Here is a 23,206-nt window from a genome sequence, read left to right as displayed (position 1 = left end):
TTCAGTTGTCTCTAATTCAAGTCCTTTGGGGGAAGAAACAGAATATAAACATGATAAATAATACATCAGCAGAGAGACAGTGCCTAGTTTCCGTTAACATGATTAGTCTCTGAAAGCATAATACTGCTATTCAACTTCCTGAGAAATGAGCTTTGTTTCTTAAAAAAGGCCATTTTCGGGACTTCTCTGGTAGTCCAGTGGCTAAAGCTCCACACTCCCAATGCAGGGGACCTGGGGTTTGATCCCTGATCAGGGAAATACATCCCATATGCTACAACTAAGACCCAGTACACCCAAAAAAAAAAAAAAGCCATTTTCATTCATGAAAAATAATATGGGACTTTGAATCACTCAACCTAAGAATCTGAACCCGAGAGCTCTTTCCCTAGTTTCAGTTCTCTTTTTATAGTGAGATTCCCATAAAATCACACAGATGAACCCAGGTTCTCTGAAAGGCTTACAAGCAAGAAAAGTTCAAGATAATGTAGTAATGTAGTCCTTCAGTATTGGTTTATAAAGGGAAAGTAAGCCTTTGAATGGAGTGAACAATATTTTTAAATAGTTTAGAGAAAATTAGAGACTGAAGAAAAGCTTGTCATGGAAACAAATAAAAAAAAAACCTAGGAGCAGAATGGTTTTATCTCTGACATCGAGCAAGCATTGCCTAATGACCCCCAAATGTGATATTGTGTGAGTCCTGAGTCACAGAGGAAAACAATGTTTGATCTGCTTGGTGCAGACCACTACATCTACAATGGAATAGACATCCCTAAAGGTAAGTAAGTACACTACCTCTGCTTTCACAATGTAGTAAAAGAGAGAACAAAACCCTTTAGTTGATGGCCAAATGTGGTACTACATTTTTAGTACACAAATAGTTTCCTTCTCCTGCTCAACATTTGAGGAGTCCCAGACAAGACTCAGACAATCCTGGCACTTCTGTTGGAGTTCCTATTTGGTAAAGTGAAATTAGCAAAGCGTGTTGCTTGGTAACATGTGCTCTATTAAACCCTTGGATCTTAGGGATGATGAAATAGACCAAGTACATCTATTTGGTTTGCTTTTTTTTCTTTCTTTCTTTCTTTCATCAAGATCCAAAGGCTGATACCATGCTTCATGGCTTTCCCAGTACCCACAGCCCCCTGACCAACAGGACACTGGCAAATACCTATGAAAGTCAGACTCTTCTCCTGTCAGTAAGTGAGTGAGTTTGGGAGGCTACATACACTTAAGTATGTCACTGGGACTTTAGCAAGTCATAGCTTCTCTTTAACTGACTATGATTTATCTATGAATTTATATTGAAGTTAACTAAAAGCGAGAAGTCATATGAAGCTATTCCTAAAGAGACTTAGAAGCCTCTGGAGAAAGTTAAGTCAGTTTATTTTCTAAGTCAAATAGGATTATCTTTTGAAGGAAGTATTTCCTTCAGCTGATCATCTTAACAGTAATGAATAATTGTATTTGGCTAAATATCCAAACCCAAGATAAACAAGGTAAATTCTTTGAAAGCAAATATAATCTGATGAGCATTTTTGATAAAATAAACATAGGTAAACATATTTCCTCACTCTCATTGATGGCTTTCCTATCTCAAGCAACATTTAACACAACAAATCCTTTTGAAAATTAGGATTTCAAAATCAAACTATCATTTAAACAAACTACATACATGGGCCACATAAATGAACATGCATTGCTGGTGGGAATATAAAATGGTAAAATTACTTTGGAAAACAGATCAGCAATTTCTTACAAAGTTAAACATGCACTCACATAACATAGCATAGCAATCCTACTAGGTATTTACTCAAGAGAAATTAAAATACACATCTACACAAAAGCTTAAACACAAATATTCATAGCAGCTTTATTTGTAATAACCCATAACTGGAAACAACCCAGCTATCCATCAAAATGTGAATGGATAAGCAAAAATTGTGCCATATACATACAACAAAACACAACTCAGCAATAAAAGAGATGAAGTACTGATCCAGGAAACAACATGAATGGATTTCAAGGACATTCTAAACAAAAGCAACTAGACACAAAAGAGTATATACTGTATGATTTTATACATATGTATGAAATTCTATAAAAGAGAACTCTAATCTGTGGTGATGAAAACAGGAGATCAGTGGTAACCTGGAGCCAGTGGTAGGAGTAGAGGAAGATTAATGATGAAAGGTCAGTGGACATTTCCATGGAAGGGGTCTATATCTTGACCGAAAGCTTAAAATAGGTGAAATTTATAGTAAGTGTGTAAATTATATCTCAACTGAGTTGATTTTTTTCTTTTTCAAATTCTTTTCCCATTGAGGTTATTACAGAATATTGACTAGAGTTCACTGTACCATACACTGTTTAAATAAAAACTCTTCAAAAGTTGAAAATTTAAAGATTCATCTGCTTAGCAAGTGTAAGTAATATGTATCCTGTGTAAACTGTGGACCAAGAGTCAGTCTCTACAATTAGGAAACCGCTCTCTTGAAAAAACTAAGCGCAAGGAACATATGCATGGTAGAAGGCATAGAGCCAATGCTATTTGGAGCTGGTATATACAGTTTAACAGGTTCTTTTAAATAGTGCCTACCATATGGGAGAATGGCAAAAGGAATAAAAGGCAAAGGATTCACTAGGCTGGAAAGGAGACCAATATGTACTAGGTTGGTTGGGAGTGCTCATGCGTGCTCAGTCCCTCAGTCATGTCAGACTCTTTGTGACCCTATAGAATGTAGCCACTAGGCTCCTCTGTCCATTGGGTTCTCCAGGCAAGAATACTGGAGTAGGTTGCCATGGTTGGGAGATCTGGGATCAGATTAAGGACAAGATATGATGTTCTACATCACTGTGAACCCTGGCTTGTCACTGTCATCTTATGAAATGCATCTCAATAGAGAGGCCAATTAATCTGGATGAAGCTTGACTAATCCAAAAGCTGATATCAAATGACTGAGACAAAGAGTAGAAAATGGTATAGGACAAGAGGTTCTTCAGATTCCTTGGCCAGACTACAGGGCACCTCTTGCCCTCACCATCAGTGTGGAAGCTCTCTCATTATCCTCTTGGTGTTTGGCAAACATTCTATTAAGGTTATAATAAATGCAAGAGATCTGATGAGGAACTGACCTGGAATATTTTATTCATCTATATAGCTTTAGAAATTAAAAGATGGGAAAAAATAGATAATTGAGTATCTCTCACATACAGTCTTAGGATAGGATTCAGAGTACAGTCATATTGCACTGGGAAATAATCTGAAGTTATTTTTTTAATCAGAGGGATCTAATAATATCACAAATTTTTAGGAACTGATAATGAAATGTGAAAAACAAGAGTGGACTGTTGTAGTCATTTGTGGGTGCCACACTTGAAGGATATTGACAGATTGGAGGCTAATGGCCAGGATGGTAACAAGGCCTGGAAACCATCTCAGAGAAAAAAGACTAGAATGGAAACATAAAGTAGAAAAGATCTGTCTGGACATGGTAGCTGTTGCCAAATATCTGAAAGTCTACACCTAGGAGAGAGGTGATGCTGCTACTAAGTCACTCAGTCATGTCCAACTCTGTGCGATCCTATGGAACTGTAGCCCACCAGGCTCTTTTGTCCATGGGATTCTCCAGGCAAGAACACTGGAGTGGGTTGCCATGACCTTCTCCAGGGGATCTTCCCGACCCAGGGATTGAACCCGAGTCTCCTGCATTGCAGGCTGATTCTTTACCATCTGAGCCACTAGGGTAGAGGTGATAGATAGACTTTGCCTATTTTTGTGGCATTCCCTATGACAAATTAAGACCAAAGAATGGAAGATAGATTTCAGTTCAATATCTGGGGGAATTTTTTAATGAGCAGAACATTCTAACAGTTGAAAGACTCTTTGACTCTCCTTCAATGAAAATTAAAATAGAAGTAAGTGAAGAGTCCCAGGTGGTGCTAGTGGTAAAGAACCCTCCTGCCAATGCATGGGGGCTTCCCAGGTGGTGCTAAAGGTAAAGCACCTTACACCTCTTACACCTGCCAATGCAGGAGATGTAAGAGATGTGTGTTTCATCCCAGGGTTGGGAAGATCCCCTGGAGGAGGGCACAGCAACCCACTCCAGTATTCATGCCTGGAGAATCCCATGGACAGAGGAGCCTGGCAGGTTACAGTCCATAGGGTCGCAAAGAGTTGACTGGACAGGACTGAAGTGACTTAACACGCACACACACAAGTGAAGAATCCAATAGTGGTAAGGGAGCACTGATGCTCTTACCCTTTCCCTCACATTAGTCAGAGCTGCATATGAGTTTCTAAAACATATTTATCTTCTATTATTACTTGATTATACAAGTAACAGATTTGCTATGTGAAAAAAATGAAAATACAGACAAGCAAAGAGAAACACAAATGAAAACAAAATTATGCATCTTCCACCTCCTAGAAATGTAAACATTTTGGCATATAGCCTTACAGACTTTTTTCTGTTATAGATCACTATAAAATATATAAATATACTTTTAAAAAACATAAATGAGATATCATTAATAACACTACTTTTTTACTTTACAATACAGTATAAACATTCTTAACAGGTACATCATTCTTAACAGGTACAGACATTTCCATGGAATGACTATACTGTAATTTGTTTACCCGAAGTTTCCCAGAGGGCATTCTATATAACATCAGTTCTACAAGATGACCCTCAAAAAAATAGGACTTAGGTTAAATAGTTTAAAATGCCCCATACCATATTCCCTTTCTTGGGCTTCCACATGTTAAAGAAATGAATTAACTGAGTTCCCCAAACTTACATGACCAGAGATTGTCCATGGCCTCTCCCTTCATCAATTCTCCAGGACACTTACTTATATTTTATAAAACACTCTGATAAGTGCTGGCTTAACTGATACTTTAGTGTTAGACATTAGGTTTCTAGTTTTTTACATAAAACTTGCCATTTTAACCATATTGAAGTATACAATTCAGCACATTGCGTGCATGTGTGCTCAGTCGTGTCCAACTCTTTGTGACCCCATGGACTGTAGCCTACCAGGCTCCTCTGTGCATGGAATATTTCAGCAAGAATACTGAAGTGGATTACCATTTCCTACCCCAGGGGATGTTCCCAGCCCAGGGATCAAACCCGCATCTCTTGTGTTTCCTGCACTGGCAGGCGGATTCTTTACCAACAGTGTTACCTGGGAAGTTTATATTCACAATTACATTCCCACTCTATATTTCCAAAGGTTTTTCATCATCTCAAACAGATATTCTGTACGCATTAAGAATCCCCATCCCCCCTCTGGTAACCTGGTAATCTACTTTCTGCTTCTATGAATTTGTGTAAGTGGTGACATGCAATATTTATCCTTTTGTGTCTGGCTTATTTCACTTATAATGTTTCCAAGGTTCACCCATGTTGTAGCATGTGTCAGAACTTCATTCCTTTTTGTGGCTGGATAATAGTTCTTGGTATGGACATACCACATTTTATCCATTCATCTGGTGATGGACGCAAGTTGTTTCAACCTTTTGGCTTTTATGAATGAATAATGCTGCAAGGAACACTGGCATACAAGTACCTGTTCAAGGCTTTGTTTTAAAGGAGTGGAATTATTGGATCGTATGATAACTATGTGTTTAATATTTTGAGGAACTGATAAACTGTTTTCCACAGTTGCTGTGTCATTTTACATTCCAGTGAGAAAGGTGTAAGAGTCCCATTTCTCTGCATCTCCACCAATACTTGCTACTTTCTGTCTTTTTTATTAGAGCCATCCTCATGTATGAAATGGCATCTCTTTGTGGTTTTGATTTGCATTTCCCTAATAACTAATAATGCTGAACATCTTTTCATGTGCTTATTGACCATCTATATATCTTCTTCAGAGAAATGTGTATTCATGAAGTCTTTTGCCCATATTTTAATTGGGATTTTTGTTGTTGAGCTATCAGAATTGCTTACATATTCAGAATTAAACCCTGATCAGATATGATTTACAAATTTTTTTTACACTATAGGTTGCCTTTTCACTGCCTTGATAATGTTCTTTGATTCACAAAAGTTCTTAATTTATATAAAGTTCAATTTATTTTTCCTTTTGTTGCTTATACTTTTGGTGCTATATCTAAGAATCCATTGCTAAATCCAGGGTCATAAATATTTACCCTCTTCTTTTTCTAAGAATTTAATGGTTTTGTTGTTGTTCAGTCACTAAGTTGTGTTCGACTCTTTATGACCCCATGGACTGCAGCGTGCAAGGCTTCCCTGTCCTTCATCATCTGAGTTAGCTCAAACTCATGTCCATTGAGTCAATGATGCCATCCAACCATTTCATTCTCTGTTACCCAGTTCTCCTGCCCTCAATCTTTCCCAGCACCAAGGTATTTTCCAATGAGTTAACTCTTCACATCAGGTGGCCAAAGTGTTGGAGCATCAACTTCACCATCAGTCCTTCCAATGAATACTCAGGGTTGATTTCCTTTAGGATTGACTGGTTTGATCTCCTTGCTGTCCAAGGAACTTTCAAGAGTCTTCTCCAGCACCACAGTCCAAAAGCAGCAATTCTTCAGTGTTCAGGCTTATTTATGGTCCAACTCTCACATACGTACCTGACTACTAGAAAAATCATAGCTTTAACTATATGGATCTTTGTCAGTAAAGTGATGTCTCTGCTTTCTAATATGTTGTCTAGGTTTGTCATAGCTTTTCTTCCAAGGAACAAGCATCTTTTAATTTCATGGCTTGCAGTTGCCATCCACAGTGATTTTGGAGCCCAAGAAAATAAAATTTGGCACTGTTTCAATTTTTTCCCCTTCTATTTGCCATGAAGTGATGGGACCGGATGCCATGGTCTTCATTTTTTGAATGTTGAATTTTAAGCCAGCTTTTTCACTCTACTCTTTCACCCTCATTAACAGGCTCTTTAGTTTCTCTTCACTTTCTGCCATTAGAGTGGTATCATCTGTGTATCTGAAGTTGTTGATATTTCTCCCGGCAATCTTGATTCCAGCTTCTGTTTCATCCAGCCTGGCACTTCAAATGGTGTACTCTGCATGTAAGTTAAATAAGCAGGGTGACAATATACAGCCTTGCCATACTCCTTTCCCAATTTGGAACCAGTCCGTTGTTCTGTGTCCATTTCTCACTGTTGCTTCTAGACCTGCATACAGGTCTCTCAGGAGGCAGGTATGGTTGTCTGGTATTCCCATCTCTTTAATACTTTTGCATTTTTCTGTCATCCACAGTCAAAGGCTTTAGCATAATCAATAAAGCAGAAGCAGATGTTTTTCTGGAATTTCCTTGTTTTCTGCATGATACAACAGATGTTGGCAATTTGATCTTTGGTTCCTCTGCCTTTTCTAAATCCAGCTTCTACATTTGGAAGTTCTCAGTTTATGTACTGTTGAAGCCTAACTTGAAGGATTTTGAACATTACCTTGCTAGCATGTGAAATTATACAGTAGTTTGAACATTCTTTGACATTGCCCTTATTTGGGATTGGAGTGAAAACTGACATTTTCCAGTCCTGTGGCCACTGGTGAGTTTTCCAAATTCGCTGGCATATTGAGTGCAACACTTTAACAGTATCATCTTTTAGGATTTGAAATTGCTCAGCTGGAATTCCATCACCTCCACTAGCTTTGTTCATAGTATTGCTTCCTAAGGCCCACCTGATTTCACATTCCAGGATATCTGGCTCTAGGTCAGTGACCACACCATCGTGATTATCTGGGTTGTGAAGACCTTTTTTGTACAGCTCTTCTGTGTATTCTTGCTACCTCTTCTTAATATCTTCTGCTTCTGTTAGGTCCATACCATTTCTGTCCTTTATTGTGCCCATCTTTGCATGAAATGTTCCCTTGGTATTTCCAATTTTCTTGAAAAGATCTTTAGGTCTTAATATTTAGGTCATTGATCCATTTTGAGTTAATTTTTGTATACGGTATAAGGTAGGAGTCGAATTTCATTGTTTTGCACATGGATATTCAGTTGTCCCAGCCCAATTTGTCAAAAATGTTAGGTTTTCCAAAGTGACAAATAATGTTACAGTAATGTTACATCTATTTCAACTTGTCCTATATTTTCTCCTAAGAAAAATCCCTAGAAGAGTTGCTATATCAAAAGATGTACACATTTGGGGGCTTCCCTGGTGGCTCAGTGGTAAAGAATCTGCTTGCCAATGCAAGAGATACAGGTTCGATCCCTGGTCCAGGAATATCCCACGTGCCACAGGACAACTAAGTCTGTGCACCACAACTACTGAGCCCATACTACAGAGCCCAGGAGCTGCAACTACTGAGCCCACAGGCCACAGCTACTGAAGCCTGAATGCCCTAGAGCCTGTGCTCAGCAACGAGAGAAGTCACCACAATGAGAAGCCCGTGCACTGCAACTAGAGAACAGCCACCACTTACCACAACTAGAGAAAAGCCTGTGCAGCAACAAAGACCCAGCAGAGCCAAAAAAATAAAAGAAGTTTTAAAAGATGTACACATTTTGAAGGTTTTTGATACATACTAAACTTCCTTCAGAACTCAGATGGTAAAGCGTCTGCCTACAATGTGGGAGACCCAGGTTCAATCCCTGGGTCAGGAAGATCTCCTGGAGAAGGAAATGGCAACCCACTCCAGTACTCTTGCCTGGAAAATCTCATGGACGGAGGAGCCTGGTAGGCTACAGTCCATGGGGTCGCAAAGAGTTGGACATGACTGAGAGACTTCACGTTCATTCATTCATTTGTTCAAACTTCCTCCAGAAAGGACATTAAGAATCCACCGCAGTGAATTCATATACCACTTTCCCCATGCTCTCAACAGCTTTGTTTATTACACAAGTTTTTAAAACCTTGGATAATCAATGTGGCATGAGGATGTATTCTAAATCAAGTTTAAGGGAATTTTAGCTGAACGTCCCTTGACAGCCCTAACATGCTAGCCTTAGCAATTTTCTCTCCAAAGACCTCACACTTATAAAAATACTATAGAAGAATATGACAATGTAAACCACTGCAGAGTTTAATATGTCTAGTTAAGAAAGCAAACTATTGATGGACACCTAGGGTAAATCAATTTTCCTCCACTAAATTTAAAAAAATAAAGAAAGCAAACTAAACCTTTCCTCTCAGAAAAGCGGGACTAGAAATGAAAACTACAGTGAGGTTCCTCTGCTGGATAATGTGATTTCAAAATATTTCTTTCCTCAGCACAAAGTCACGGACCAGCTGTTTGCGACTTTCAGGTATGTCCTTTTTCATTTGTGTTCAGTGGAGAGTTATCAAACACGAATCATGCTAAGAAATCAACTAAACTGCAATAGAGGAAGAAATTTTTTCTCATAGCCATACAGTACTTATCAAGGAAAAAGAAAAGGCTATTTTGCTGTTTATCTGCTTTCTAGTACTTGTTGAGCACTTCCAAATGTGTATTGGGATAGAATTTTTATAGTTGATGTTGCTTTTGGCCCTGTCTCCTTTGCTACTCTGAAACAAATAGACAAACTATATCTCTCTTTTTGTCTCAAGCTGTAGTTATAGTAGAAAGAAAACTTTATGGTGAGTGTTTTGTCAGTGGAACTTGTTATTAATATGGAACTCCTGAGAGGATCATTTTTCCACACAAAACAAGAAACCAGGGGGGAATTAGCTTTCCACATTTCATCATAAAGCATGCATAATTCATAGAAGAGAAGAAACTATTGATGAGGCTAAACAGAATGAATTTCTTATTGCCAGAAAGAATCAAAATATTAGGTAGAAAGCTGTCTTAATTTCTTAAATATTTTCTTAAAGCCTTTTGGAGTTTAATGTCATCATGACTTTCACTGTCATGCTAGCAAAGATGAAGGCAGATGTTTTTACAGAATCAGTAAAATTTTAAGATGCAGAAGGGATCTTAGAAATACCTAGCCCAGCTCTGTTTTACAGATTGGAAATATGAAACACGGAGAGATGATGTGACCTGCCCAAAGTCATACAGTGCCAGTGACAGAGCTGGAGCTACAAGTCAGGCTTTCTGACTCCTGTGCTCACTAATAATGTAGACTGGTCAGTCAACTAAAAGGCTGATGTGAACCAGTGTTATCAATTTACTTTTTTGTCAGTAATGCCACAGAGATCTCCAATTTCATACTATAGCTTATTGGTCAATTTATAGGATTCAGTTAATAACTGTATCAATTTAACACATTTCTTCTGAGAGACTATGTCTCCCACTATTAAGAAAGTTGAGCAAGTTTCCAGCATTCTATATGATGTGTGACTCTTTTCACCTATACCTTATGGACATTTGGAAAAATTAATCTTATTTACTTTCAGGTTAAGAAGCACATTTTAAGAAATCTGTGAGATATCATGGAACTTAAGGGAAAGAAAGCTACCTTTTCACCAGAGTAACTTATTATTCTCTTGCCTTTTTTAAATGCAGAATTTCAACTATCTGAGAGTGAAGTCTATGTATATGATAGATTCTTCAAGCTCAACTTTCTAAGATTTAAAATATTTAAAAACACTTCAGGCAAATTGTAATTAGTTTTCTCCATAGATATCCAAAGTACCATACATGCATTTTCATCATGGATATTTATATATAGTTGCTTCCAGGTGAATTTTAAAAATTCATTTAGAAGACGAGATTAAATATGCTGTAGTGGGAGTACTAATAATTCAGGGAGCAGGAACAAAGATTAATGCAGAATTAGAATCTTAACTCATGTGCTTTTAATAGCTCATTTGATTTGCCTCAATTCTAAAGAGCCAGTGAAACAGGCCACCGAGATACAAATTCTAACCCCACACCCCTCTTTAATATAAGAACTTTCTAATACCAAGAACTGTCCATCAATAGAATGAACTGGCTGGCCTGTGAGGGATTCAGTCAATCACTTTGAAATCACAAGATTTTAAACTAAAGCTAAAAGACAACCTGTCTGGAATTCTTAAAAGGATTCCTGCATTGAGAGGTAGATTAAAAGATTTCTAAACTCCTTTAAACCACTAGACCATTCAGGTATGACCTAAATCAAATCCCTTACAATTATACAGTGGAAGTGACAAATAGATTCAAGGGATTAGTTCTGATAGGCAGAGCGCCTGAAGAACTATGGACGGAGGTTCATAACATTGTACAGGAGGCAGTGATCAAAACCATCCCCTAGAAAAAGAAATGCAAAAAGGCAAAATGGTTGTCTGAGGAGGCCTTACAAATAGCTGAGAAGAGAACAGAAGTTAAAGGCAAAAAAGAAAAGGAAAGATATATCCATCTGAATGCAGAGTTCCAAAGAATAGCAAGGAGAGATAAGAAAGCCTTTCTCAGTGATCAATGCAAAGAAATAGAGGAAATGAATAGCATGGGAAAGACTAGAGATCTCAAGAAAATTAGAGATACCAAGGGAACATTTCATGCAAAGATGGGCTCAATAAAGGATAGAAACAGTATGGACCTAACAGAAGCAGAAGATGTTAAGAAGAGGTGGCAAGAATACACAGAAGAACTATACAAAAAAGATCTTAGTGACCCTGACAACCACGAGGGTGTGATCACTCACCTAGAGCCAGACATCCTGTAGTGCAAGGTCAAGTGGGCCTTAGGAAGCATCACTATGAACAAAGCTAGTGGAGGTGATAGAATTCCAGTTGAGCTATTTCAAATCCTAAAAGATGATTTTGTGAAAGTGCTGCACTCAATATGCCAGCAAATTTGGAAAACTGGAGAACTCAGCAGTGGCCACAGGACTGGAAAAGGTCAGTTTTCATTCCAATCCCTAAGAAAGACAATGCCAAAGAACATTCAAACTATCGCACAGTTGCACTCATCTCACATGCTAGCAAAGTAATGTTCAAAATTCTCCAAGCTAAGCTTCAACAGTATGTGAACTGAGAAATTCCAGATGTTCAAGCTGGATTTAGAAAAGGCAGAGGAAGCAGAGATTGAATTGCCAACATCCATTGGATCATATAGAAAACAAAAGAATTCCAGAAAAAACATCTACTTCTGCTTTATTGACTATGCTAAAGCCTTTGACTGTGTGGATCACAATAAACTATGGAAAATTCTTCAAGAGATAGGAATACCAGACCACCTTACCTGCCTCCTGAGAAACCTGTATGCACAAGAAGCAACAGTTAGAACCAGACATGGAACAATGGACTGGTTCAAAATTGATAAAGGAGTACGGCAAGGCTGTATATTGCCACCCTGCTTATTTAACTTATATGCAGAGAACATCATGTGAAATGCCGGGCTGGATGAAGCACAAGCTGGAATCAAGATTGCCAGGAGAAATATCAATAATCTCAGATATGAAGATGATACCACCCTTAGAAAGCAAAGATGAACTAAAGAAAGCCTCTTGATGAAGGTGAAAGAGGAGAGTGAAAAAGTTGGCTTAAAACTCAACATTCAAAAAATGAAGATCCTGGCATCCGGTCCCATCATTTCATGGCAGAAAGATGGGGAAACAATGGAAACAGTGACAGATGTTATTTTCTTGGGCTCCAAAACCACTGCAGATGGTGACTGCAGCCATGAAATTAAAAGATACTTGCTCCTTGGAAGAAAAGCTATGACCAACCTAGGTAGCATATTAAAAAGCAGAGACATTACTTTGCCAACAAAGGTCCGTCTAGTCAAAGCTATGGTTTTTCCTGTAGTCATGTATGGATGTGAGAGTTGGACTGTAAAGAAAGCCGAGCACCAAAGAATTGATGCTTTTGAATTGTGTTGGAGAAGACTCTTGAGAGTCCCTTGGACTGCAAGCAGATCCAACCAGTCCATCCTAAAGGAAATCAGTCCTGAATGTTCATTGGAAGGACTGATGCTGAAGCTGAGACTCCAATATTTTGGCCACCTGATGTGAAGTGCTGACTCATTGGAAAAGACCCTGATTCTGGGAAGGATGGAAGGCAGGAGGAGAAGGGGATGACAGAGGATGAGATGGTTGGATGGCATCACTGACTCAATGGACATGGGTTTGAGCAAGCTCTGGGAGTTGGTGATGGACAGGAAAGCCTTGCGTGCTGCAGTTCATGGGGTCACAAAGAGTCGGACATGACTGAGTGACTGAAGTGAAACTGCTTTAAGTTCTAAGCTTCTGTGATTTCACTATTGTCTCTCTCTCCTACTTTTATAGTACAGAGATCTTTTCATGTATGTATTTATGGTCATACTATCTTAGACTACCTTGTATCATTATTTTCACACTTATCCTGCTTGACAATAGGAAAGGTATCTCACTCATGTTCATATACAGTTTTAAGCATAGTTTGTGTACACAGAAAATATTCAATACTTATTGAATATACTTGATATTTCAAACTCGATTAGTTGATTTAGTCATTATAAATTTGAAGAACCATATCTTTTTCCTGATCTGAGAATCTAACTTATTACTGCAGTGAGTTTTCATGTTAGGATAAATTTGAGTACTGCTCTTTTAGAAGGTTGTAAGTAAAATAGGAATATGTGATTGAACATGAACACATATTTAAGGATTAAAAATGATGCTTTTAAAATATTTGAAAAACATATTTCCATTTTCATTTATCCTCTTACTGACAATGTGAAAACTAGCATATATGTACACATATATACATTTATAATATATATTTAAATGTATAAGAAGACATACAAACACGTGTACAATATGATCACCTCTTGTTCTTACATTTTTAAAGATGAATTATAAGATAGGTGATTTAAGAAACTAATTTAAAAAAATTGAAACAATCAAAAATTCCAAAACCATCCTGTTGTGGGTTGAATTATGTCCACAGAAAGATAATGGTGAAGTTCTAACTCCCTGCACCTCTTAATGTGACCTTATTTGAAAATAGGGTCTCTACAGATATAATCCATTTCTATTATTTTGGGCTACCCAGTTTGTGGTACTTTGTTATTGTAGCCTAGGAAACTAGTACATGTCCTTCACTGTGGAAAATTGGTATGGCAGTTCCTCGGCATGTTTAGAATTACAAAACATAGTCTTATTATAATTTTTAAAACTTAACCACAAAATATCTCATGTAAAACTTAGAATTGCCTTGATCTGAAAATTAATAAATGGAAAATCATTTAAGAAATGGAGCCTCCCAATATACAAGTTCAAAAGGTAATAGAATGGAAAACCAACCACAAAGTCCTCAATTCTGAGCATATTATAGTGAGTTGTGGCACCCTAGGATTCAACTAAAACAATAAAAACTAAGAAAATAGAGTGAAAGAAATTGTCTGAGTTGAAAAAAAGTGTATTAGATGATATAGTCAAGATTACCAAGATTTCTGGATGAAAGTTCCTCACACACTGAGTTACAGTCTCACCCTCATTGCTTACTTTCTCCATCCTTTTTCCATTCTGAAAAACTTTTTTTTTTTTTTTTTTTTTTTTTTGCTGAACTGTCAAATAAAGCATGGGGACCTTTTTTTTGTCAATAATATATAATTTCAGCAAGTAATGTCACTGCAATCATACCTCATTCTGTGAGAGCCCCCTTATATGTTCACAATTCATCAACTAAAGTCTGGCAAGAAGCTAAATAACAAAGGCAATATTCATAGTTCACGTGTCCTAAGTCAATTTGTAGAATCCTATCCCAGTTTCAGGATGATCCCAGTCATCTCAGAAATATTCAGTTTCATTTACCCATTGGTGAATAGAATCTGCCCTTCCCCCCACACACACAATATATATCTATTCTAATCAATTCCATCAGGGCCATTGACAAAAGATTCTTGATGCCTATCTTTTTCCCACGTGGGATACACGTACATCAAATTTCAATCATTCTGATTAGTTCTAATGACAAAGAAAAACATTTAATAAATATTTTAGATAGCCATTTCTACCTTCATTAGCTGAGGAAATTTAAACCAATTCTCAACTTCATTTCATGATGATATAACACATTTCTATTTTTCAAAATGCTAATACTAGCCCCAATTACTTAGAGCACTTACTTTAGATTTAAAATTTTTAACAGATGATTTTTCTTATTTAAAAAATCCTTAAGACTTTTGAAGAGAAAATTGGGTTTTAAACAAATCTTTATAACCCTTTGGGAACAACTGGAAGCACATGATTCTTGCAGAAAAGCCTTAACATATTAAGCCTGTATTTAATCAAATCAGTAGTCATGATGATGAATACAAGGTAATTCATAGAATGTAAAAGACCACAATTTATCTACATTGTCTTTTTTCACACTTAATTAGAATACAAAATTGATCAGGGATAATCAGGTTAAGTACAAATTGAGTGAAGCCCCAATTACATATTATTTTCTTGCTATTCAATTAGCTTCCATTCATCTTGCCTCCCCTACATATTTCTTCCCAACAAATTAAACATCCAAGGATTCATGTGAAAAATTGGCAATCCTTGGATCAGTACGGTATAACTAGCTTAGTTTTTGAAACTGTTTTTGATAGATGATTTTTCTTTACAGAATGGAAACTAGCAATTACTGAAAATATTAAAAAAAACTAGCATAAATATTCAGCACATAATTTTCAAAACCATTTTACCTGTTTATTAATGGAACAATTATATTTCATTAGAATGTAAATTTTATTTATTTTTTATTCACATAAATAAATAGAACTCTCAATTTTTTTTTTTAAAGTCAAGGCGCAGCATGTTTCTATATATTAGCAACCTGAAGATGTATGATTGTATCTTCAAGATACATCTTGTTTGGAAAATATCTTTGAAAGTTACTACGTTGCTTTTAAGAACATACACAGGAATTAGACATGCAAGTTCTGTAGATAAACAGAATTTTAGGAAATTGAGAAAAAAGGATAAATAAGAAATAGTCAATTATATCACAGACAATTCTGTTACTGATCCAACATGTGTGTGTGTGAGAGAGAGATCAAGCAAATGAGTGCATGTGTGTTTCTCCATTGTCGAGAAAGTCTTGGGATGAGTGAATCATTTAGGTGAAAGTTCATCAATCACAATAAATGGAGAACTAGAATCAGAAGGCAACACAGGAGAGTTTGTGACAGTGCTGATTTTAGCTGGTGAATTATGAGATGATCCTGCACTGCTGTTGTTTCTATCAAGAACATCTGAGGATCGATTAGGAAAAGAAAATGCCACTCATTGATAACAGAATTCAAGAGATCTCTGCACTTTGTGTACAAATGAATGCAAAATAAACAAGGGATTGGCACTGGTTACAGCAGCAGTTTCATAAGAGGAGTAAAACAAAACCAACAGTAATGATAATAAAAATCCATTCACTGTATTTTCCATTTTGATTATTAAAAGTTGCTTTCTTGACACACTTTTAAATCACATGCTCAGCCTAACAAAGTACACAAAAATCCAAGTTAGAAAAGATGGGCAGATGACTCTTTCCCAAGCTTGCATTTTTATGTATTAATATTTCTCTAATACCTCTTAATCTAATGCCAAAAGCCCACTTCTAAAAATGTGTCTACCATATACTAAGTGTTGGGTAGAAGAACTAAATTTAATAGTATCCATTTGGGATAGTCATTTTATAAAACTTACTAAAAATATTTCATAATATACCACACTTTTGAATATGTACAATAGCCAAAGTAGACCGAAAAACCAAAAGTGGCCAATGAATGCTCAAAGTCTCATGTTAATACTTACCACACATTCCTATCAAACACTGGGATTAGTATCAGAAGAAAGCATGTTGGTTGAGTCTTGGAAAATTCTCTTTGGATGGTATTCAGATGTCATTTCACCTATGACAAAGAATGCATATCAAGGTAGATATATTTTATCTAATGTGTCTATTATGCTTTCAACTGCAAAAGTAAAACTTGTTCACTGCAATTAATTTATAAAAGAAAAACAAAAGGAAAATTTTTTACATTGCAATTATCCAGAGATCACTGTTTTCAGTAGTTCCTGAATATGTGTGTATATGTAATTGTTTTTTGAACAAAATTGGATTTGCACTGTGAATAATGTGATATGTAATCTTTTTTATGATTATAATTTTTCTCATATTATTAACTAAATTCTGTATATGTTTATAAAGGTATGTATTAAGGATATACCATAATTTAACCTCATTCCTTATTTTAAAACTTCAAGTTATTGCTATCCTTATTTTGCTAAACATACACAATGAATAAGTAGATGGATTTTTTGTAGAATACAATGAACAAATATATTTTTTCAATACTATGGAAAACACTTAATCACAGAAAACTGCATTGTTAAAAACCTTGACTTTGAAGGAAATGTTACACATTAACGTGATAACCAGGTCTGAATGTGAGTAAAACTGATGATCAAGTTTATAACTTATTGTTTGTGTTTAGTCTCAAAGTTGTGTCTGACCTTTGTGTGACCCCATGGACTATAGCCCACCAGGCTCCTCTGTCCATGGGATTTCCCAGGCAAGAATATTGGAGTGGGTTGCCACTTCCTTCTCCAGGGGAAATTCCTGACCCAGAGATCGAACACATGTCTCCTGTGTTGGCCAGGGGATTCTTTACCGCTGAGCCACCAGGAAAGCCATTCTCTTCTAAGTCTTAGAACATAATGAGAACATGCTGAGTTTGTTATGTTGTTAGAAAGACTGCCACTAATTTATGCCAAATGCGTGGAACACTGCAGTCCATTTCAGTTTCCTTCTCTCTAGTTTTACGTTCCTCCTTCTCCTTCCTTTACCTCTCCCCTTCCATTTCTTGTTCTTTCTCCTTCTTCTTTCCCATCTTAATGGATTTTTCACAAATATACATTTTTAAGTTTACTGCCCTTTCCCATTTATCCATTTTCCCCTCCCTATTATAGTTAAACTTTGTACTAAGCCTATAATTCAGTAGTTATATCAAGAAAAAAAAAGGAAATAAATAGCTTAGTGAGGCAGGGATGAGAAATGGGATCCAGAACTGTAGGAGTTGAAAAAAAAAAAAAACTGCTGTTCTTTCCCTATCCTTTTATTACTGAGTAGGTGGGTCATCTTCCATATATTTAACCAAAAATAGCCCACATAAACAAGTTAACCATCAAAGGACATACACATTAGTATATATTTTTAGTGTTGTAAGTGCATCTAATTTGTGTCAACTTATTCATATGATATTAATGTGTATGTGTGGTGGCAGGGCAGCGCAGGGGTTGAGATTCAGCAGGATATTTGATGACTAATTCACTCTGTTTATTCATTCCCCACCTTGTTTCAGAAGGTATTTAAGGCAACTAGTTGACTAAACTGGAATTGAAGTTTTCAGTTCACATTTATATGGCACTTGATAGCTCTCAAAATGTCTTTACATATAGTTTCATTTAAGTAAGACAAATGGCCTCTAGTAATTTATCAAATATATTTTAAATAAATAAATTCTTTTAAATGAATTTATGTATAATACTTGATTTTATATGATATCTTACAAAAATAATAAGTTATACTTATTTCTGTTGGTAGATAAAAGTACCTTTTCTTTTTAATGGGCCAAGGACACTTTATCTAATGGTATTGGCGGCACTTTAACTTCTAAAATAAAATTATCATAATCATTATAAGAAAACATTTGAATAAGATCAGCTGTGACTATTTCATTATAGCAGATCTAAAGATATACACTAAAAGAGAACTCTATGTAGCATCCCACAATACATGATTTCATTGCTTGTCTCTAAATGTAGGTAAAAACAGGAAAGCCGCAGGACAGCAAACTGACTTGTAATTTATAAGGATTCAGGATTTTCCCAAGTTGTGGGGGGAAAAGCTAGAAGGACCCACAGTCCTAGCTCTGACCTGTCTTGAGTCCAGGTGAAAATCATGAATGAATGAGAGGGTATCGTTGTTAAAAGTTCATTTAAGAGTTAACTCTGATCCTTATGAACAAGCCGAGTGAAAGGAAAACTATGTCAGACAGTGTTAATGAATTACTGATTCTTCATATGTTCACATGTTCTCACATGTTCTTAGTCACTTGAATCTTTTCAATAATACAAAATGAAAAACCAAAACAATAGCATTTTAATTTAGCTAAGAAGACATTACTTTTTCGGTTGTCATGGAACCTGGATCTATTTTTTTTTTTTTTGGCTGTACCTTGTAGCTTGCAGGATCTTAGTTTCCCAGCCAGGGATTGAACTTGGTATAATTTCTTTTAAGTTTTCTCAAATTCTTGTTTTATAAGCAATTTGGTATTTTCATACAATAGAAACTTACATTGTAAATCATTGCATAGGACTTGGAGGCAAGCCAGTGCAACTCACACAAGTTTCTAGTGATGGAGAAAAACATTGCTAACACTGAATTGGAACAGAGGTTTTAAAACCACCACTTTTCTCAGAAAGCAGATCAGTGGTTTCCCAGAGTAGGTGGAGGTGGTGGGGAAGGAGATCAAGTGCAAAAAGATCACGAGGAAACTGTTTAGAGTGTGAAAATTGTTCTATATCTTGATTATGGTTACAGTTACAGGATTGTACACAATTACCAAAATTAATCAAATCATGTACCTAAAAGTTGGTGACTTTTGTAATATGTAGATAATAGTTTAAGAAATGAAAAGGAAGGGAAGACTGTCATTTAGAATCAGACATACTATAGCAAAATATATCCCTCAAAAGTGAAACATTTAAGTCTTACAAATATTTCAAGGGACACAGACTTTTAGACACTCCTTTCTTACCTTGGTGAGAGAAGCTGCTGCAGATGCTGGAATTAAATCAGTGCAGTTTGCAGGAGATGGTTTCTCTACCTCATTGTTACTCTGTATAAGCAGAAAGCAGTGAACAACTGTAGCACCTATTGCTTACTTATCAAATACTGAGGGTGACAGATACGGCATGGGGAAGAGAATCCTTACTGCGTTAGTGGTTGTACCATGGAGCTCTCATCATCTTAAAGCAAGCAGGGAACCCAAGATTCACTTCAAGAAGCAAAGGAACATTTTGCCTTTTGGGAAAGGGAGCTACATACCTGATGAGGGGTTTCCCTCACACCTCCAAAAAGACCTAGAATGTGGGTACTCAACATTGAGCAACACTTAATATATACACAAATCCTAAGTTTCAATCTTTCTCTTTGGATTTGACCTGTGCTTTATTATCGAAAACTACAGTACTTGTCCAGGAAAGGATCAAAAAAGATTTGGTTAAAACTAAGATACAAATGGGACAGCAAAAACAAACAGCTTAGATTTTTTTTTACATGGACAAAATCAGGACTGCACAATTCAGGACTTTAAAATATGCCTTTTTCTTCTCCAAGACACAAGTATAGTTATATTGCATGTTTCTTCCTTCTAACACACGTGGCGATTTACTCACTCACTCATACCAACATCCAAAGTAATTAGAATTGAGTTAGTTAAAGGACTCTAACAGCCTCTAAAAATTGTTTTAGTACCAAAACATGAAAAATGACAGCCTCCAGAGGTTATCTATTCATTCTTCAGGTGCTATGCTGTGATAAGTTGCTTTAGTCATGTCTCTGTGACCCTATGGAGCCCACCAGGCTCTTTTGTCCATAGGATTCTCCAGGCAAGAATACTGGAGTGAGTTGCCATGGCCTCCTGCAGGGGATATTCCTGACCCAGGGATCAAACCCGAGTCTCTTACATCTCCTGCATTGGCAGGTGGGTTCTTTACCACTAGCGCTACCTGGGAAGCCCTCTTTCTTCAGGACTTATTCCTAAATCAAAGACAGATGCCCATCTAAGGCAGTCTGAGCCCAAAAGAAAATAAGATGTCACTGCTTCTGCTGACAATTCATTTCCCTACCTAATAATCCCCAAATCTAGAAACTGACACCTAAGCAGAATCTCTTCTACTCAAATTTCAGCTCAATTCTTACTCTGTCATTGTCTGAGATAACCATGGAAAAGAACACTAAAGATGTTCATGGAAAACTCACTCAACTACCACAACTGAGTAATTATAATATGTACAGGGACATTTAAAAATGTTAGCAAGGGTTGTAACTACCTTTAAAACATGCAACATGTTTAAATTAAAGGCGGTACACTAAAATGTTAGTAGGAGTATATGTGTTACAGGCATAAAAATGCAGTATTTTCCCAGTAAATCCATTGACTGTGGTTTAAAACTTAAACATATTGTCATTAAATTACATAGAAGGGCAAAATCATTTATAACTTTTTCATCTAAGCATGCAATCAGCACAACTGAACTTCTTTTAGACTCACTAGGACAGAGAGGAAATTGGTCCACAGTAACAATGGTGTTTGTATAAGACAACCACTGATTTTGAACCCCACTCTCAAACAATTAGTTACTTTATGGGTAAATCATAAACTGTTTCTTTTTTTTTTTTTTAAACATTTATTTTTATTCATTTGGCTGCATAGAGTCTTAGTTGTGGCATGCGGGATCTAGTTCCCTGACCAGGGATCGAACCCAGCCCCCCTGTATCAGAAGCGCAGAGTCTTAGCCACTGGACCACCAGGGAATTCCCTATAAACTGTTTCTTAAGAGCAATAAAAATTATGCAACACATATAATCTTAGTTTCAAATGAGAGTTTAAGTTTCTAGAAATTACAGCAAAACTAGGTAGCACCAACATTAAAAATCAGTAAAAAATTCAAATTTTCTACAAAATTGAAGGGGTAATACCATACTAGGCTCAAATTTTCTTTCCAAGATTGACCTAGCTGTATTGTATTTTGTACCTCCCTGCAAAAAAAAGACATTAGAAGTGAAGTTTGCCTATCTAAAAAAAGATATAACAATATGTGTACAACAGAAATTCAATGTACACTACTCACCATTCATGCATTGCTTCTCTATTCATTAAACTCATGCTTTCTTCCTGAAAGGTGAAAGGAGAATAAACTGAATACCCAGTTCCTATGATTTTACAAAGTTTTATTTCACTTGGTTGTACATTTATTATTATTCACTGAGGTATAGAGTATAGTAGAGTATAAACAAATCTCTAAACAACTATCTGGTTCTTTACTTTTCATTGTTGCACCTACTGCACCTGAGATCTATTACTTATGCTTTATATAGGACATTGGATATGCAGGAATTGATTAGATGAAAAACTAGTATCTCTCTTCATTCAAAAGAGAAAACATCAAACATCAAACTATTTTTTCAACCACTAATACTATGATATTAATAAATATTACTCAGAGCCCAACAAACTAAATGTCTTTCGGCATGGGTTTGCTTAAGCAAATGATGGTACAAGCATGATTTAAATCTAGTCATTGACATTGAAAAACATCTATTACATATTAAGTAGGAAAAAGCCACAAATTATTTTTATGTAAAATTTTAAATGAGAGGTGCTCAGAAGGATGCTCCCTCAAAAGTTAGCAGTCCTTATCAATGTGTAGTGAGGTTCGTGGCAATTTGTTCTTTCTTTCTCTGTTGTTGTTGTTGTTCAGTCGCTCAGTCATGTCCGACTCTTTGTGACCCCATGGACTGAAGCACGCCAGGCTTCCCTGTCCTTCACCAACTCCCAGAGCTTGCTCAAACCCATGTCCATTGAATCAGTGATGCCATCCAACCATCGTGTCCTCTGTTGTCCCCTTCTCCTCCTGCCTTCAATCTTCCCCAACATCAGGGTCTTTTCTAGTGAGTCAGCTCTTTGCATCAGGTGGCCAAAATACTGGAGCTTCAACTTCAGCATCAGTCCTTCTAATGAATATTCAGGACTGGTTTCCTTTAGGATTGACTAGTTTGATTTCCTTGCAGTCCAAGGGACTCTCAAGAGTATTCTCCAACACCACAGCTCAAAAGCATCAATTCTTTGGCATTCAGTCTTTTTTATGGCTCAACTCTCACATCCATACATGACTACCGGAAAAACCATAGCTTTGACTATATGGACCTTTGTTGGTAAAGTAATGTCTCTACTTTTTAATATGCTGTCTAGGTTGGTCATAGCTTTTCTGTCAAGGAGCAAGTGTCTTTTAAGTTCTTTCTCTGTACTTTACCATATTGTTTGATCTTTTTATAATGTGTGTTTTTCACATAAATAGTTACTTTAAAAATAACCCACATATGGAAAGACATCCTGTGTTTGTGGATTGAAAGACAATATTGTTAAAAAGGCAATACTACCCAATGTGATCTACAGATGCAAGGCAATGCCTATCAAGACCTCAATGGCATTTTTTGCGGAAATATAAAAATGATCTTGAGAAAGAAGAATAAACTTTGGAGGACTTACATTACCTGATTTCAAAACTCACTACACAAAGCTACAGTAATTAAAACAGTGTTGTTCCAGCATAAGGAG

At 36.5% G+C, this 23,206-nt stretch overlaps 1 protein-coding gene across 1 annotated transcript in view; it reads right to left on the bottom strand.

Moving 5' to 3' along the window:
* Positions 1 to 19,617: 19,617 nt before the first annotated feature.
* LOC122690658 (PABIR family member 1-like) overlaps positions 19,618 to 23,206 on the bottom strand; it is a 33,251-nt gene continuing 29,662 nt past the window's right edge. The window contains exons 6-7 of the mRNA XM_043897545.1: positions 21,720 to 21,763; positions 19,618 to 19,702 (exon numbers count right to left, since the gene is read on the bottom strand). Coding sequence (XP_043753480.1) covers positions 21,738 to 21,763 — 26 coding nt within the window. The 3' untranslated portion in view covers positions 19,618 to 19,702; positions 21,720 to 21,737. The remainder of the gene's footprint in view (positions 19,703 to 21,719; positions 21,764 to 23,206) is intronic.

Source organism: Cervus elaphus, chromosome X (assembly GCF_910594005.1).
Source record: "Cervus elaphus chromosome X, mCerEla1.1, whole genome shotgun sequence".
Classification (NCBI taxonomy): domain Eukaryota; kingdom Metazoa; phylum Chordata; class Mammalia; order Artiodactyla; family Cervidae; genus Cervus; species Cervus elaphus.
This window is presented reverse-complemented; position numbering and strand designations above follow the sequence as displayed.